Here is an 18,446-nt window from a genome sequence, read left to right as displayed (position 1 = left end):
TCAGGAAAGCCTCCAGAGCCTGGGGAGGGCAAAAATTCTTCCCTGTGCGCAGGTTGCTCGCGCATGCACAAGTGGGTGGGCGCACACACACACACAATTTTGGCACCTTAGAATAATGTTAGCCATCATTATCCTAGGCATTGATTTAAAGAAATAAGGTCTTCATTTTTTAAGACTTGGAGCCTGGCTCTAAACACAGCAATCTAGTTCCTACTTCTGACTAGATAAAGCTATAATTTTTAAAATCATGAATGTTGATGATGCCACAGTTGCCTGCATTTCCTTGACACATTAAACTATAATATGCTTTATTTGATTTGATATAGCTGATGTGTAAACTGAGTCCACTGTTTGCTGTTTCTTGGTAGTTTAATCCCACCAGTGTCCTGTGCATTTTAAACCGTGTGTCAACTTAAGGTCTTAAGGTCTAGTCAAGGTTGGTTCCTATCTTTGCTTCTGAACTAGACAATAACACAGCCAGTACTCTCAGCACCTGCAAACAACAACAAATATTAGAAATACGTAATTGAAGGGGTATTGTAAAAAAAATATGAAATATGAGAGCCAATTTAGTATAATGCTTGAAGGAGCTGGTCTAGAAACCAGGAGTGTAGGCTTTCCTTAGGAAGAAAGCTGGATGGGTGACCAGTCTCTTTCTCTCCCAGCCCACCTATAGGATTTTCACCTATAGAAAAATAGGAATATATACATAGGGACTCGTACCTCAGTGACTAAGACGCTGAGCTTGTCGATCAGAAAGGTTGGCAGTTCAGCGGTTCGAATCTCTAGCACTGCGTAACGGAATGAACTCCTGTTACTTGTCCCAGCTTCTACCAACCTAGCAATTCAAAAGCAGGTAAAAATGGAAGTAGAAAAATAGGGACCACCTTTGGTGGGAGGGTAACAGGGTTCCATGCATCTTTGGCGTTTAGTCATGCTGGCAACATGACCACAGAGACATCTTCGGACAGCGCTGGGTCTTTGGCCTAGAGTTGGGAACGACTAACACATATGTGCAAGGAGAACCTTTACCTTTATTATATACATTCAACCCATACATTTTTCTATAGGCATACACACATGCAAGTAAAAACCTAACAGAGACAACTCACTATTTTGCGTATATGGAAGATAACCATAGCTGGTAAATGAAAATAGACACATTAATTCAAAGAAAACCAATTAAGGACCATCAATTCTATCGTGATATTCTTTACCAGGAAGAGCCCAATAAATCAATATTTATCGCCTTTATTACACAGATGGGGAGAGGCAGAACTCAAGATGGAGGGGAGGGCTTATTAACTAAAGCTAAATTGGGGGATGCGAATGAAAACGTCAGTTTCAAGGAACAAAGCCCGATTTCATCCTTTCGCTGCCGCGTACGTACTTAACAAGGCAAGAGAGAAGCCATACATTATTTCTCCTCCGGAACCTAGGGATGCTTGCTTGCTTACAAACCGCGGGTCTACTTTCACCTCTGCTTGAAAGCGGCAGTCGAAAATTTTGGATGGAAAGAAATGCCAATTTGACAATGAAATGGAGACCCGCTCTCAAGCAGTTCGCTCCAGCTCGCCCAGAACGAAAAGAGCCCAGCAGTGCCAGCGCGTCTCCCCATTCTGGAACTCGCCGTCAGTGACCTCACTTAACTAAGAACCTCCCGGGTTGCCTTCGATGCTTTCTTTTGTACCCGGCTGCTAACATACCGTCTTCTCTACCGGAAAAAGGTACGCCCAGGACGCGGCGGATGTGGGGCGTGGCCAAGCCTCATTACACACACAAACACACACACTTACAAAAAGCCATTCAGAAACCAGATCGAATTATAGCCTAAGGTACTCTCGGCGCGTTGATTTCTACCCGCAACCTCCGCGGCCGACCTTGATCTTTTTCTATTGGTTGCAGGCAAAGCGAGAAGAAGGCTCTCGTCGCTTCCCGATTGGCCGGGATATTTTAAAAAAAAAGGGAGCGGTGAGCGAAATTAATTATTCACGAGCCGCGTCGCGGGGTTGAAAGAAAGGCGGCGGCAGAACCACGCCCCTCCGGTCTCATTTACATACGGGTAAGGCACGCCCCCTCCCGGAGGTATCCAGGAAGGAGAGGCGGCCGCGGCGGCGCGAGGAGGAGTTGTGTGGCTGCTTGCAGGGTAGGTGGGTTTAGCGCCAGTCCTCCGGCGGGGCAGGGGGGGCAGGGGGGTGCGCACGGGGGGGGGCAGGGGGGTGGGGGGGTGGCCCGGATTCGGGAGAGGAAAAGGGCTGGCAGGTGAAGAGGCTTCTCGGAGGGATAGGGTGGGGGGAGAGAAAGGAAGCGCAGAGGCTCGCTTGGACGGATGTGGGGGGAGTGGCGCTGGAGGGTGGACTCCGTGTCGAAAAGGTGAGCCGGGCTCCGCTGAGGTGGGGAAGGGAAGCGGCGGTGACTTAACAACTTCCAACTCGGTCGGTCTCTGCGGCACGCGCTCTGCCCAGGCTTCAAAAAATAGGCGCGGTAAGTGGGGGTGAAACGGGGTGGAGGTTGGCAGAGGGGAAGAGAGTTGTAGGTATCGGGCCAGGGTGTTTCCGATGCGGGCGGGAGCCGATAAAGATGATTTAACGAATGAATCGGGAAGCCTTAAAGTGGAAGAGATTTTTATTTTATTTTGGGGGGTCTTGGCGAGGGTATGTGTGGGTGTGTATGAGATGGTGATGTCCCCAAAATAAGTCGCCCGGAGTTGCCTTTGCATTGCGAGATGGGCGGTGTATTTCATATGACATTTAATATAACATTGAATAAAATACATAAAATGTAAATCATTTACATTTATTTATTTTATTAAATAAATTTTATGTTATGTTATTAAATAAATAACATTTAATATGAATAAATAGATCTTTTACAAGCCCAGTGGGAAAGGTGTGAATACTCGAACTAGGATTAAAGTTTGCAGGGTCCTTGGCCCTCATAAAGACTCTGGTCCTGGGCATTCTTGCCTCTTTCAATGCATGAAATACCATGGTGGATGGTATTTCAGGAATGCTTTAACTTGAAACTAGTTGTCTTACAGGTGGAGACCTTAGGCTAAAAAGCAAACAATGAGCTCCTCAGTATTATGGTTTTTTTTTTTTTTGCTTTACCTGTTTTCAGGTGATTCTTATAAGTGCTGCCCAAACAATTCTTGCTTTCTGTTTCTCTTCCTTTTGAGAGTTGAGTGTCTGCTCTTGGTGTAGAGATCTCTACTTCATAAAACAAACATACTGAAGGAAAACAAGGAAACCTGAATGGGAAAAAAGCCAGATCCATGTAGAGATTGTGGTTTTAATGCAAGCAATCTAGGTGTTGTGTCTTGGGGCCAATACAAGTGCTTTTTAAATGAGTCTTGTATACATATGGTAACGTTTTCTTAAGTTGAATATTATATATATGCCACCTTGAGTTGTACAAATATAAAGATGGAATATAAATCTAATAGTAATACAAAGTCTCATTATTGCCAAGGTTCTATATACACTGCATTCAACTGCAGTGTGATCTGTTAGGTTTACCAACTTAGCATATTGAGTAAGCCTAGCCAATTATAACTGATTTAACAAACCATGTTATACAAGTAGTCCTCGACTTACAACAGTTCATTTAGTGACAGCTTAAAGTTACAATGGCATTAAAAATTTCTTATGACTGTTTTTTCACACTTAATGACAGTTGCAATATCCCCATAGACACATGATCGAAATTTGATTGCTTGGCAATTGACTCATTATGATGGTTGCAGTCTCCCAGGATTCTGTGATCACCTTTTGTAACCTCCTTACAAGAAAAGTCAATGGGGAAGCCGGATTCACTTAACCTGTTACTAATTTAAGTGCAATTATTCACTTAACTGTGGCACAAAAGGTCTTAAAATAGAGAAAAATTCACTTAACAAATGTTTCACATAGCAACAAACTGTTCGCTCAATTGTGTTCATTTTGAGGACTACATGTAGCCATATGGACTTAGCTGTGGAATTAGAGAACTTTGTTTAAGGATCCAAAATTGGATCATATTTAGACCTATTTGTGAAACTTTGCTTAAAGAGGCTTCTGCCAATAAAGTTTAAGAGAAACTGAATCTCCTTTGTAGTCTTTGTCAGTATGAGCTAATAAAATTTCCCACTTAAAGAAATTGACCTGTTGAGTATCATCTTCTAAGCAAATAAGATAGTGAATGCCAATTCTGCCTGACCCCCTGTTTGCCAGGGGTCTCCGTGAGCTGACAATCTACATTTTTCAAAACCATAAAAGAGTAGCCTATGGCACATTTGAAAAATTAACCGTAAGCTGGGAAAAGTTGTCCTATCCCCCCCTCTCCTCCCCCCCACAAGCAAAGTGGGCTGATTTAGTAGATATTAAAACCCTTTGAAATACTCCAGTTTATTTTTACATCAAACACAAACATCAAGCGCAAAAGATATTCGTTTACCACTGGTCATTTAGCAGGTTTTTATTTCTACATTCAAACAATGGTGCATAGACTTATGTATGGGTTTAATTCTCTTATTCCACCCTCTGTCTCTTTTTGTAAACATTTTTCAATGAATAAACTGGTGTGTTTTGTACTTAAAACTGCCTTTGTATGTTTATTAAGTTGAGTAATTGCCTATTCTTGCAGTTTCCTGTGATTAAACATAGATAAACATGTATGTTTGTTGTTGTACATATTATATGCGGACATTTGGATAATTGTGTTTTTATATGCAGATCAGTGGCACCTGAATGGAATGCTTAAAAATGAGTCCAGCCCACGGGGAATAGCAATAGCACTTAGACTTATATACCGCTTCATAGTGCCTTACAACCCTCTCTAAGTGGTTTACAGTCAACACATTGCCCTCAAGTCTGGTTCCTCATTTTATTGACCTCGGAAGGTTGAGTCAACCTTGAGTTAATAAACTTAAATGACAATGTTCTGTTATTCTGCAGCTGGACAATAGCACCCACACTAGTTAATAATATTCAGTTGACAATGACCCTCAGAGTATGTACTTTATAATTGGTGTGTTCATGGCTTTCCTTGGCAATGTGAGATACTCTCAGATTACTGCCAAGAGCAGTTATTTAAAAGAGTGGGATTAATTTATGGATAAACATGAGTTACAGATTCCCTCTTCAAAGAGTTAAATTAGAAATTGTGATATCTCTTGACAACACACAGGATGAATGCAACTGTTTTATAAGTTTTCTAGTATAAAGAAGCTACTTATCCTATTTATGGTGATTAATACGAGTAGTATATTAATGGATGGCTTAATATGTCATTTCTGATTCTGCTGCACTGTGGAACTTTTGATCACAGAACAGTCTTTCATACACTAGAAGACCATATAAAGATTTCTATCAAGAATTGATGAAATAATGTTGATAGATTATCTTTAACCTTTCAGGCCTTTCTGTTTTGTGCCGGTATATAAATACTGCAAGATGATCTATTTGAATACTGTTTAAATTACAAATCCTGAGTGATCATTGATTATATTTTTATCCTGTTTTCAAAAAGGAAATAATATGGTACTTGAAGTTGGTTCTGATCAGAATGGTCACTACATCCTATAAATAACAAATTTAAAAGAAAAAAAATACTATTTGCCTTTGCTTGACACCAGCAAAATTTTTGTGTGACATTTGTTTTAATTCTTCAGATGGGATTAGCAAATAAATTAGCTATTCAGTACTGTATAAGTAACTGTATATAGTTATAGTATAGTATAGTATAGAAATTTTAGTTTCCATGATAAAATGAAACTCTTTACAATGGATGATAAATGTGTGGCATAATTTACCTGATATCAAATGATTTGCTGTAGAATCATAATATGGTTTGAATCTAAATCTTTTTGGCCTTTGTTAAGTGGTAGCTTGAGAGTCTTGTGATTATTATATTTATTATTATTATTTATTTATTATTAGAATTTATATGCCGCCCAATCCCGAAGGACTCCTTGCTATCTTGTTATAAAACACTGTAGATGCAATTATGATAGTTAATGTTTATACCTCAAACTCTAAAAGAAAACAATAAATGCTTGAGCAGTTATTGAACTGCTTATATATTTTATTACTTTTTTCAAGCTACCATAGCTAACTTTTTTCAATGCTAGATTGTTGTCTTAGCCATAGAGCTCCTTAATAAATGCATGCATCATGCTTAGCCTTAATCTGGTATGTTTGATTTTTGCTTAACGTGTGAACATTATCATTATGCTTTGTAATCCATAATTTTTAATTAGCAAGTTAGATAAATGCAGTCACTAATTCAAACAAACTATGGTTAAAAAAAGGTCTTTTTAGTTTGTTAGTCATGAGAAATAATAACAGGTTCTCAAATCTCAGTTTTACTGTAAAGCTTTATAAGTTAAATTAATATTCTGTGCATATTTGGATGACTATCCATTTCAGTGTTTTGTTATGTGAGGAACTTGAAATCAGGGTGGTAGTTTCTGAAACCTAAATGATTTTTTTTTTAAAAAAAAGCATAATCTAGAAAAACTGGTTTGTGCATTTATAGCCGAAGTATTTCCTGGTAGGTGTTTGGAGGGTGGGCTATTTAGTTTTTCAAAATTCTAATCTTCCTTATTCAGAAGTAAATTTTACTAAATTTGCTTGTATTTATTTCTAGTAATTTGTATTGATTCTCTATAACTGTGAAGAAGATTCACACAGACTACATAACATGCTAATTGGTAAATCTCAGTTCTATTTATAATTGGCTTAAGTTTATACCAAATCTAAACAGTATGTATTAATTTCTTTAGGCTTTCATAAAATCTGTATACTATTTAAGTCTGAATTTTTAATTGAAAATAAATACATAATTGGGAGCTTGGCCCAAAGCTGTGAGAGTGTAATTAAATTTTAGTTCTATAATTGCAAAGATTATTTTAAAATAGATTCACATCATCTTTCTCTTGCTTTATTTTATTTTATTGTTTATATCCCACTTTTATAAATAACTCAAGATGGCAAACATGTCTAAAATTTCATCCTCCTATTTTCATCACAACACGTGTAAAGGTTGGGCTGAAAGAGTGTTACTGGCTCAGAGTTACCCCACCAGCTTTGATATCTAAAGCAGAATTACAACTCACAATCTCCTGGTTTCTAGGCCAGCACCTTAACTGTTTAACCAAATTGGCTCTCCTGTCTGATTTATTTCTGGGAATGTTATATGTGGGCCGAGGTGAAGATTGAGAGTGAGCTGTCTTAATTATGCAAATTGTGTTTCTTTTTAAATGGCATAAAACATTTGTCAGCTGGAAGTTACTAAATAATGCTCCAGTATAAATTAAATATGGAGAAGCTATATATGTTTCTGCGTTCCATATTTTAAAATTTAATGATTGTGCTATGTCCTAGTTTATACATACAATGCAACAATTTATGTAATTTATAATATTTCTATATCCTCAAGCAAAAGAGTTTGGTGGCTGTAATAAATTTGAATAAAAAAACACAATTTGGTTGCTTTTGCTGTGTGAATTGTTATTGTTTAGCATGATGTACAAACTGCTTACTGTAATTTGTTTAATCGGTTATTATTAAGTTAGACTAAGGGGTTTTGTGTGGAAACATAATCAAAATATGTTCCAACAGGGCCATAGTTTAATTTGGTTTTTTTGTGGGCGGGGTAATTGAACTCCCACATGTGTTTACAAGGTCTGCTATTTTATTGTAAAATCTTTAGGTATTTTTGTCATTAGCAGAGACCTATTTACGGTATAGTGAATATTGGACTTTGATATAGTACTTTAAGGAGGAACATGGTTCTGAAAATACATGTATTGAAACTGAAATGGTTGCATTTGACAGGAAAAAAATGAAGTGAAAAACTCCATATTTTATTTATAAATAAATATAATATAAATGGTCAAAAACTAAAGCAAGGAGATGAATTTCAGTATCTTAGTATAATGTGTGTATGGAGATTCTCAGTCACCCAGGTCATGATTGCCCCAAAAGTGCTTTTTCAAAGGCAACTGGACTTTATTTTACTTTGAAGACAGAAGTCAGAACTGAAGAAGCATCTTGGATAAGAAGCGAAACATCTTCAAGGAAAAACAAAGTCCAGTTGCCTTTTGAAAAAACACTTTTGAGGCTTAGTATAATGTCTATTAAAGATGGAAAGGCAATGAGAGACATTTTAAAACAACTACTAGAAAGGTTATTGGTTGTACATGGTTTGTTGCAAAGAACAAGTGTCAAAATAAGTGAAAATGGTTTTGTATCATTGCTTGCCTCTGCATACTTTATTTCAGCATATGGAAATGAATGTGGATTATATCAGGCGTGGAAGGCACCGGGGATGTGTATGATAAAACAAGAAGAACTAGGGTCGAGAATGAATGAGTGCTGAATGAACATCGACTGAATAAAAAAAGTGAATGGCCTGTGCAAACACACTAGAGTGTGCGGAGTTTCTGAGATGCAGATAGAATGAACATCAAAGTTCAGAACAACTAAAGAAAGTATGAATAGGTTGAATAGAAAGATTATTATGTTAAAAAACAATTGCTATCATTAAAGTGACAACTTTAAAATAAACTTCATAGAAATAACATGTCATAAAAGTTATGTCCTAATTCAGCAAACAAATTTGCACTAATATAATTCCAAGTTTAATTCCAGGTGAAGATTTGTACTTAATTTTCTTAAGCTTTATAACACTGCTTAATTCTCCCTTTTAGCTTTTAGTCCTATGTTGATATTATAGAAAGGGTTTTTTCTCTTATATTTTACTCTAGCAAATTGATTGTCATGTTATTAGTTCACATGTTACTATATATTTTTTCAGCTGCTTCGAACAACTCTTAAATTCATTGAGTAAAAATGTTTGCTCTTGGTATGCTTCTGGCTGTGAATTTGGGAGTTGGCTCAATTATGTGTAGCTCTTATATCAGTCAGGTGTATATCTCTACTTTGTTTAAAAACATATTGTATCACTGTAGGAATTGGAGCACGTACAGCATTGTTAATTGTTCTGTTATGCATAAAACAATATGCAAACTGGGGTGATAAGATAAAGCCGAATTGAATTCAAAGGACATCACTCTCAGGAGTAAAGAATTAGTTTAAGAATGCCTTTGAAGTGGCAGCGTTTCTCTCCCACAATAATATTTAAAGGGAGGAGCAGTCTGCCAAGGAGGAGTAGAATGGGTGACCAGACTTTAATCTTCTTAGTGTTGAGGGTATTGCATTACAGAGAGAAATGTGTGCCCTGTGAACAGAATAGTGCTCTCTATATAAATCAAGTTAAATCTATCTTGTTCCATCTGTATAAATTTGCGGGTCTTTCTTTTAAGGGAAATGTGCTCAGGAGTGAACCAGGACATTTTGTTATGCACTGGATTTAACAACCTTCGAAAGCCTTTATGTTACTTATTCATAATAATGAAGGGCAAAGGTTATTTGTCCAAACAACATCTTTATGAGCTTCTCACTGTGGTTATTAGTTCCACTTTTTTTTTCTTTCTTTTTGTGCTTGGTACAGAGTTAGACACTGCCCTTCCCATTTTTTACTTATTGTAATTAAAGGACCTTCTTCTTGTATCAAGTTACTATACTACCTTGATATATTATTTTTACTCAAATTAGTATCTCAATTAGTTGGACTTTAGAAGCTACAGAATAATACAGATTGATGCATATAAACAGTTTCCTGAAGTGGAAGATAATTCCACTTTGTGCAAAGCTAGGTTAGATTCTGAAACGTTAGTTTAATCCTAAAACAATACACAAGATGTCTAACAGTCTTCTTAGAGTTAGAAAAGAAATAAATTGTAAAAATGAACTGATATTGTTAGGACTCTCATTTTGTCCCTTTACTCCTGTGTAATGGTGACAACTATTCCTTTATGAATTTATGATATGAAAAATGGGATGACCTCAGTATTGGTTGGAATGTGGAGACAATGAGCCCGCTTGTTTACATAAGCATAAAGTAATGATGTAGTTTATGTAATGAAGTAATGAATACTGTAGCTGCTATAGTATTCCTGTGCACTCCAAAAATTTCAAATGGAAGTAACTCAGAATATGTTTTTTTAGTTCTCATAGTTTCATAATTGATATAATAGTTTTATCTCTACTTATTTACTGATTAAACTAAACCCTTCCAGGAAAATTTATATTTGAGGTGATTCTGCATGGTTTATTTGCGCTTACGGAAAACTGCTTCAATGTGAATAATCTGATTTTAACATTCTTTCAAATGTGTCTTAAAATCTCAAACAAATTATATATTAGACTCTTGTAGCACTCCTTATGGTGTTTCCTGCAAAAAAACAACATAGATACTGTATTCATATAAAAACAGATTTGCAGAATTCTGTTTTAATTGTCTTTTACAATGTTTATAGTTTTTATGATTTTATGCCTACTCTATATTGCCCAAAGTTGCTCTGAGGAAGATTTATCTCTAAATGAGATATATAAATATATGTAAATAAAAATTAAATTTTGCAGCTTTCTTTGTGATCGCAGACTATGATCTCATTCATTTCTTGACAGAAGAACATGTGTTCTTACAGGATTGTTTTGATCTGGGAGATTTTTATTAAAAAAATGTATGGAAAAGTTATAGCTCAGTCAAATGCTTTATATGAAGACTTATTTTCATTAGTTTATCATTTAAAATCAAGCTCTTTTGATTAAAGATGCATTAGTACTAGATACTGCAACCCAAAGAACAGGTGTGTATCTTCAAAGAAATTGGAATGATTTCTGTGATGAACGTATGTTGGCAACAGTTAATGTTTTGGTGCTAATTGTTTTGATTTAGCTTGAATTTCCATAATTCCCATCAGTACACTTGTGAGAGTTGATGTCCAATATGTCTGAAAGGCATCCAGCTTGGGCAAAAAAAAAAAAAAAAGTGGTAGCAGACTGCAAAATAAGGCCAAACTTTTGTCTCATTACTTTCTCTAAATAGAGCCCTTTTCTATTTTGATTGAAGAATTGAGAATCCCAGTTGAACTACAAATAGTTCAAGCACCATGATACAAATAGTATCAGAAAATAATGGTTGCAGGAACTGAGTATGTCTAGTCTAACAAAGAGAAGGACTAGGATTTCAAGGTCACAGACAAGAGGGGGGTTAATCTATTCTCAAAAGTACCTGAAAGTAGGACAATAAATAACAGATGGAAGATAGCTAAAGAGAAATCCAACCTAGAACTAGAGAGAAATCTCCTGAGAGAATAATTAATCAGTGTAACAGCTCACTTCCAGAAGCTGTGGGTGCTCCATCACTAGAGGATTTTAAGAAGAGATTGGACAGCCATTTGTTCCGAATGGCATAGGACAGTGATGGTGAACCTTTTTGGCACCGAGTGCCCAAACTGTAACACTCGTGCATGTGCTGAAAACCCAGAAACCAGCTGGCTGGGGTGCATGCAAGCACTGGCCATCTGGTCTTCCAGTTGGTCTTCGCGGGTGCTGAAGTGCCGGAAATCTAAAAACCAGGTGGCTGGCGTGCACATGCGCACTGGAAACTAGAAGAACAGCTGGTGATGGCTCTGCGTGCCACCTCTGGCATGCGTGCTATAGGTTCACCATCACATGCATAGGAACTCCTGATTCAGCAGGGAGTTGGACTAGAAGACCTCCAAGGTCCCTTCTAATTCTGTTATTCTGTAACATCTTTAATCTGAATGCAACACTCTGTGAAGGAGAAGCTGATTTTCGGATGTACACAGATGTATGGCTCAAGGATTTCTTTTTGTTTTACTCAATCCACAACTTGGGATTTTATGTTTGAGGTGGTAACCTTTGATTTATCAGCCTTCTCTTTTTAAATTGGCCTTCCTTTATTGTCATAAACTTTCCCCAACTTTTTCTTTGCAAATGAAGACAAGTGAACTCTGGACTCTAAGCTGCTATGATTCAGAATTATTTCTCTTTCTGTTTAGTTCATTGTTTATTCATTTTTCAAGAGATATTCAGCATTCTATATGAAAAACTACAAGTACTCCATACAAGGCATTGCAATCCTTATTGTTTTGCCTTTTTCTGCTTTGAGCTTTTCTGTGCTTTCATAAAAATAGTTAATAGGCCATATTACACATTTTGTTACTTTCTTTTCTTGAAGGAAGTTTAGATATGCAGTAGTTAGCCGACTAGCTGTAAGCGAAATGAAGATTCACGTATATCTCCATTATTTCTTTAAATAGTTGTAAATGTTTGGAGTTGCATATCTTTTTATTTATTGTCTTCAACATCTCATTTAAGGAAATCTTGCTTTCTACTTGTTTCTCTTTAGCTGTGGCTGCAACTCTAAAACATAATTTTAATAGAACTTTATTCCTTCTATTGCAACATAATTTCACTTAAGGTTTCTAGGCCAAATATAGACAAAACATAACACTGTGGCTGTAGGTCCTCTTTGTCTATACACCCTAAATTTGATCTGCCTTTGCAAAAAGAAACACCCATTACGATCTTACCATCTTCAGCTCAGTCAAGGATTTCTTCTGCATAATACCCATTAAAGGGACAAAAAATAATTGAAAGGATTCACATGCAATCTGGTTTCAGGCTTGTATTCTACATGTAAATTGTTTAGGTTGTATTGATATGATTTACATTGAGGAATAGATTAAAATGCATGTATTCTGATGGATCTGTCAGAGATTTGAATATACTATCTATCCTTCTAAACATTATCAATATAATGTGGAATTCCAAAGTCAGTTGAGGTATATTATACCAAGTATTACCATCCTGGAGACTAATTCTACCCTAATCTTAACTCAAGTTTTCTTGGAGGACTACCTTTCTCCATTGGAACCTACCATTCATATTTATATCAACTTATGGGCCTAATTTGTGTGACCTTTGTGAGACCAATCAGTTTGATTGGTGTCCAATAGATTGCTTAATTGTTTTGAAGCATGCTAGGTTGACTGACATATGCATCTTTTGAAGACCCGTTTGTTTTCTTCTATTTTTTTCTGAAGTAATAGTTGGTCTTTTAAATTGGCTCAGAACAAGCTAGTCTCCTGGTAAGTAGAACCAGTTAACAGAATAGTGTTTGTTATAGTCTTATGGCAGCACAGTTGATATGGTACATAGCTAGGCCTTTTAAAATGAGATTGTGTGTGTATGCACCAATTCCCACAATTAATTTCAAGTGCCTACGTGTTGCTTTACCCATTCCAGCCCCAAATGGCATACAGTAAAATATCATACTAGAAGATATTCTTTAAGGACATGGGTTTTTTAAATTCCTATAAATATTTTGCAATAAATCAATTCTAATGAAGAAATGTCAAGTCAGGATGATATATTCTCAGCTCTTTTAACTGGATTTTTTATTTATATTACAGTACTGGGCAATATGAACAAAGGAGAAATATCCTTATAATAACATAACACATACAATGTGTATTTGCACACATAACATGATTTTAATATGTTTATTAACAACTGGAGGTACCTTTATTACACTTATAGGAAGGCTAAGCTCCCTATTTTCCTTGTTCAATGAACTTGAATTTGCTATGACAGGAAATACTAGTACTAATAAGTACTAGTACAAATATCCCATTCTTTGAAGCCCTTTAAATAATCTCCTACCTAATCTCTTTTACCTAACCTCTGATGTGAAATGTAATCTTTTTTGCAAGTTTAAAGTGGTAAGATACCTAATTTCAGTTCTGTGGGATTCTTAGTGCTCCCTAAGCTTGTGTTGTTGTTGTTTTTTTGCTTGCAGACAATTCATTAGACAATTGGGTAACAACATCAATAATACTGAGTATCAGTTTTGCTACGTACACTCCCTTTTCACTGATGATGTTACCTGTTTGGGTGATGAAAAGTCTGCATCAAGAATTCCACAGTTTAATCCTCAGCTCCAGAAATTCTTTTTCTACCAAATTTTATTTCTATCTAAGCACATTGTATGTAGCTGATATCCAAGTGTCCTTACAAATACATTTTCTTCTCTACAGCTTTGGTGCCTTGCAATTAAAGAAGAAAATGAGAAGATTTCTGAGGCCAGGACATGATACCGTAAGGGAGAGGCTCAAGCGTGATCTTTTCCAGTTTAACAAGGTATATTGTAGGGATTGAATAAGATCTAAGAGAAAACAAATACAGAACCTCTCCACATTTTACGTTCCGTTGCTAATTCGGGTGAATTGAGGGATGGAAAAGATGGTTCTCTTTAACCCTATGACTTTTCCAAATGCCGTTTGCTGATAGTCATACTTAATTTTTGACTTCGAACATAGCATGAAACACAAAAGTATCTGATAAACCTCCCAGAATTGTTGGGAGTTTATGGTGTTCAAATTTAATGAATCATCATCTTGTGCTGGACCCATGTCAACATTGAGGCAATGGCTGATATTTTCATGTCTTAAACTTGCAGATGGTTTCCTGAATCCCAGATGGCCATTTAGAACTCATAATTTTCATTTATAATTTTTAAGACACAAAGTCTTTTTCTCTGGCAATATGTTCCCTCTGTGGAAGCACATGGCAGCTATTGTGGTTTGAATATAGTACTGTTTTTAAATAAACAAGCAAAGGGCAGTGTACAATTTATAAGCTTGTATGCACTTCTTCAGTGCAAGTAGGAAGAATGTTAGTTTTTTTTTTTTTAAATGAAAGCAGTTGGTATGATCATTTATTAAAAAAAATCTGAAAAGCTAATACTGCTGTGGGTGTTAAAGTAACTCTAAATAGATTTCTGTTAATTGAGGATAAATTTCTCCTTTAAATTCAACATCACAAACAGTGCAGTGAACAACAGGTAGTCCTCACTTAACAACTGCCTCATTTAACAACCATTCAAAGGTACAACTGTGTAAAAATAGATTTAGAAATATTTTTCACATTTATAACCATCCCAGGATCTCACAGTCATGTGGTTACTGTTCGGACACTATTCAGCAACTGATGCTGTTTATGACCATTGCAGTATCCCACGGTCAGATGATCACCATTACAATGCTTTGCAACTGGCTTCTGAGAAGCAGAGTTTAAAACAGAGAAGTAAAATTGCCAGTTGGGTGCATGTAATGTTTCACTTTGTGACCACAGCATTTAGCAATAGGGTTGTTGGTGCCAATTGTAGTGGCTAAGAGATGGTTAACCATATTTAGCAGAAGTTAAAAAGTAGGCAATTCCTGGCAAATAGATGGGGAAGAAATGGAGGTAGTGACAGATTTTATTTTCCTGGGCTCCAAGATCATCGCAGATGGAGACTGCAACCAAGAAATTAAAAGATACTTGCACCTGGGGAGGAAAGCTATGGCAAATCTAAACAGCATAATAAAAAGCAGAGACATCACCCTGCCAATAAATGTACGTATAGTCAAGGCTATGGTTTCCCCAGTTGAAATGTATGGTTGTGAAAGTTGGACCATAAGAGAGACTGAGCATCAAAGAATTGAGGCCTTTGAACTTTGGTGCTGGAGAAGATTCCTGCGAGGCCCTTGCTCGACTGCAAGGCGATCAAACCAGTCAGTCTTAGAAGAGATCAACCCTGACTGCTCTTTAGAAGTCCAGATCCTGAAGATGAAACTCAAATACTTTGGCCACCTAATGAGAATGAGGTGGTTGGATGGAGTCTCTAAAGCAGTAGGTGCGAGCTTAAATGGACTCTGGAATGGTAGAGGACAGGAAGACCTGGAGGAACATTGTCCATGGGGTCACGAAGGGTCGGACACGACTTTGCAGCTAACAACATCAAAAAGTAGGCTGTTTTTGTGATGCTTAAACATTCTACTAGTTTTTAATTTTTGTGTAAATCTGTAAAAATAACACTTTCTCTGACTGTCATGAAAAAGAGAGCAGTTATAGAACAAGTGAGGGAAAAGACATGTGACTTGATTTACAATAGTGAAATGTGGCCAGCCTTGGTGGAAACCTTAAGAAAGGTTAGGGCACCTCGTGCAGATGCTGGGGAGTACTGGAATAGCTTCAGGTTTTACTTCCCAAGATTTTTATAACTAAGCTGTGCTATTCAAAAATCAGTTGTAGAAAGCCAAAGTAATCTGTGATTGTATTTCCTCCCCTGCTGGTTTCCAGTGTTCCTAACATTCCCACTCAAAGTAAAGCTTTTTAATTGGGAAAATAGGTTGTAATCCACACTATCTGGAAAGCATCCCAAAGCTTCCGTTCTGACCTTGTGATTATTTTACTATAGGAATGATAAATTAAGATATTTCTGAACTGCCATATTTCTTCATAGTGAACTGGAGAATTGCAAATTCAATTGATTATGCATGGAATTCCATGTTAAATATAAGCCACCAAAATGATTTCATTTGAAAATAATTTTGATATCCGGATTCTTATATTGCAGTTGGTTTACACACTTAAGTTTCATTTGCTAAATATAAACTGGAGTGCAGGAAGTATCCATCCTTGACCCTTCTTTCTCTCTTAAGTCATGAAATGGCAGTATTTTTAACTTACATTACATATCCAGTTTCTGATTGGTGTGATTTGTGGTGAATTGGCCCAGGGCAGAAAAAGAATTATGCCTGTTAAACAAAGTTCACAAAGCAATCAGATTTATTGTCATGGTAATTTATTTTAAAACATTAACATGTACTCAACCCAGGAAATCTTTCTTTAATAGTGTCCATGAAATAAAGAATCATTGGAAATATAGCTACATTCTGGAAGGTTCTTTTAAAGTTAGGGTTAAATTTTTGCAGTATTTAACTCAACTGCATTGTTAAATATTCATTAATCTATATCATCACATAATACCTAATCACATAATGTTGAAGCCCAACATTCCCACTGCTAAGCGAAGTAGTTTTTAAGTGAATTTTGCTCTATTTTACACCCTTTCTTGCCATAGTTGTTAAGTGAATCTCTGCAGTTGTTAAGTTATTAACATGGTTGTAAAGTGAATCTGCTTTCTTATTGACTTTGCTTGTCAGAAGGTCGCAAAAGGGGATCACAAGACCCCCGGGCACTGCAACTGCCATAAATATGAGTCTCTTGCCAAGCATCCAAATTTTGATTATGGGATCTTGGGGATGCTGCAATAGTCATAAGTGAAAAGTGGCCATCAGTCACTTTTAACGTTGAATGGTTGTAACCATTCACTCAATGAATGATTGTAAGTTGAAGACTACCTTGTACAGGCATAAAATAGATTCTGTCCTGCACTGGAATAGGGAGCCTAAAACCAAATCTTATGCAGCCTGAGTCCCATTTTTGTGGTGTTCAAAAACCACTAAGATTGTATCATTGACATTAGATACCAAAATACTGATTTTGGATGGCATCATTTGTGCGATTTTAGGTGAACTATAGTCTCTGCAAAGTTTGTCACATCTATTTTACATGGAAACTCTTGTTAGCTATACATTACTTTGATTGCATTTTAAGAGCCATGAAAAAAATTGCCTGCTGTATTTTATATGGTGTAATGGTGTATGGAGAATATTTAGATGTGCATTAGAAATGTAGTTATTAAGTTATCTCATTGCTTATTCACTAGATAGCCACCATAAAACAATGGATTTATTGATGTATCTGGTTATTTATTTACTTGAAATATTTATATGGCCAGCTGTTGTGGCTCAGCAGGATCCAGTGGATCTGCTGATGGACTCGGATAGCGAGGAACCATATGAGTCTGCCAGGGAAGATGTGAAGGACCCTGGGAAGGGTTCAGACTCAGAGCAGGGACCAGAGAGGCTGGTTGGCCACCAGGAGGCGCCTGAGGCATGGAGCAGAGGGGAGGATCAAAGGCAGTTTGTCCCTGACACAAGATTAAGAAGGGCGGAGAAACGGAAACAGCAGCTCCATAGGCAGACTCACAGATGATAATTAAGCCCAGGTGGTTGTGGCTTGGCCCCTCCCAAGAGAGTATATAAGTGGAGAAGTTGGGAGGGGACATTTGCAGGAAACAACCGTTCAAAACAGTATTGGAAAACTCTTGACTGTCTTGTATCCATGTCTGTTGAATTTCGGTTGCTGCCAACTATTCTTGCATGTGAGTCTTGTCTGGGCCTTCAGTCAAAGGAGTCGATAACTCCGTGATTAAAGAGTAGCAAACAGCCAAGCCTTGGTCTGCATGATTCGCAGGCCGGAGCGGGGGGTCAGAACGGCCAGCCATCTCAAAACACTGGGCAGTGTGAGAAACAAAAAAAAAAGGGGGGGGTCAATAAAACCAAATAAAACAGTAAGCATAAATGGTAATATGATTGAGACCATGACAACTCCTAAAAATGGAGTGTCTACTCATTTTGGCCCCAAGGCTTGGGGGAAGAGCTAGATCTTAATGGCCTCTCTAAAGTATTACAGGATCAGGGCCAACCCAGAGTTATTTTAAAGGGCAGGTACAACGGCTGAGATTGCATGTCTCCTGGATCCTACTGATAGTCCTCAGATTATTTTCATTTTTTCAAGAAGTGTTCAAAGTTATCATGTCATTGAAAAATAAACTTACAAGTGCTTACAATAACTTAC

At 36.9% G+C, this 18,446-nt stretch overlaps 1 protein-coding gene across 4 annotated transcripts in view; it reads left to right on the top strand.

The window, feature by feature from the left end:
• The first annotated feature begins 2,071 nt into the window (after positions 1-2,071).
• The window catches only part of LLGL2 (LLGL scribble cell polarity complex component 2), an 84,606-nt gene continuing 68,231 nt past the window's right edge, over positions 2,072-18,446 (top strand). For 3 of the 4 annotated variants that reach the window (XM_087709939.1, XM_087709937.1, XM_087709940.1), the window contains exons 1-2: positions 2,072-2,146; positions 13,955-14,057. In XM_087709939.1, coding sequence (XP_087566065.1) covers positions 13,983-14,057 — 75 coding nt within the window. In that variant the 5' untranslated portion in view covers positions 2,072-2,146; positions 13,955-13,982. Of the gene's footprint in view, positions 2,147-2,352; positions 2,485-13,954; positions 14,058-18,446 lie in introns of those variants that run through there. The other variant, XM_087709938.1, reaches the window with a different exon arrangement.

Source organism: Thamnophis sirtalis, unplaced genomic scaffold, assembly GCF_051295495.1.
Source record: "Thamnophis sirtalis isolate CommonGarterSnake01/CBP01778 unplaced genomic scaffold, rThaSir2_p1.2 scaffold_3, whole genome shotgun sequence".
NCBI classification, from domain to species: domain Eukaryota; kingdom Metazoa; phylum Chordata; class Lepidosauria; order Squamata; family Natricidae; genus Thamnophis; species Thamnophis sirtalis.
This window is presented reverse-complemented; position numbering and strand designations above follow the sequence as displayed.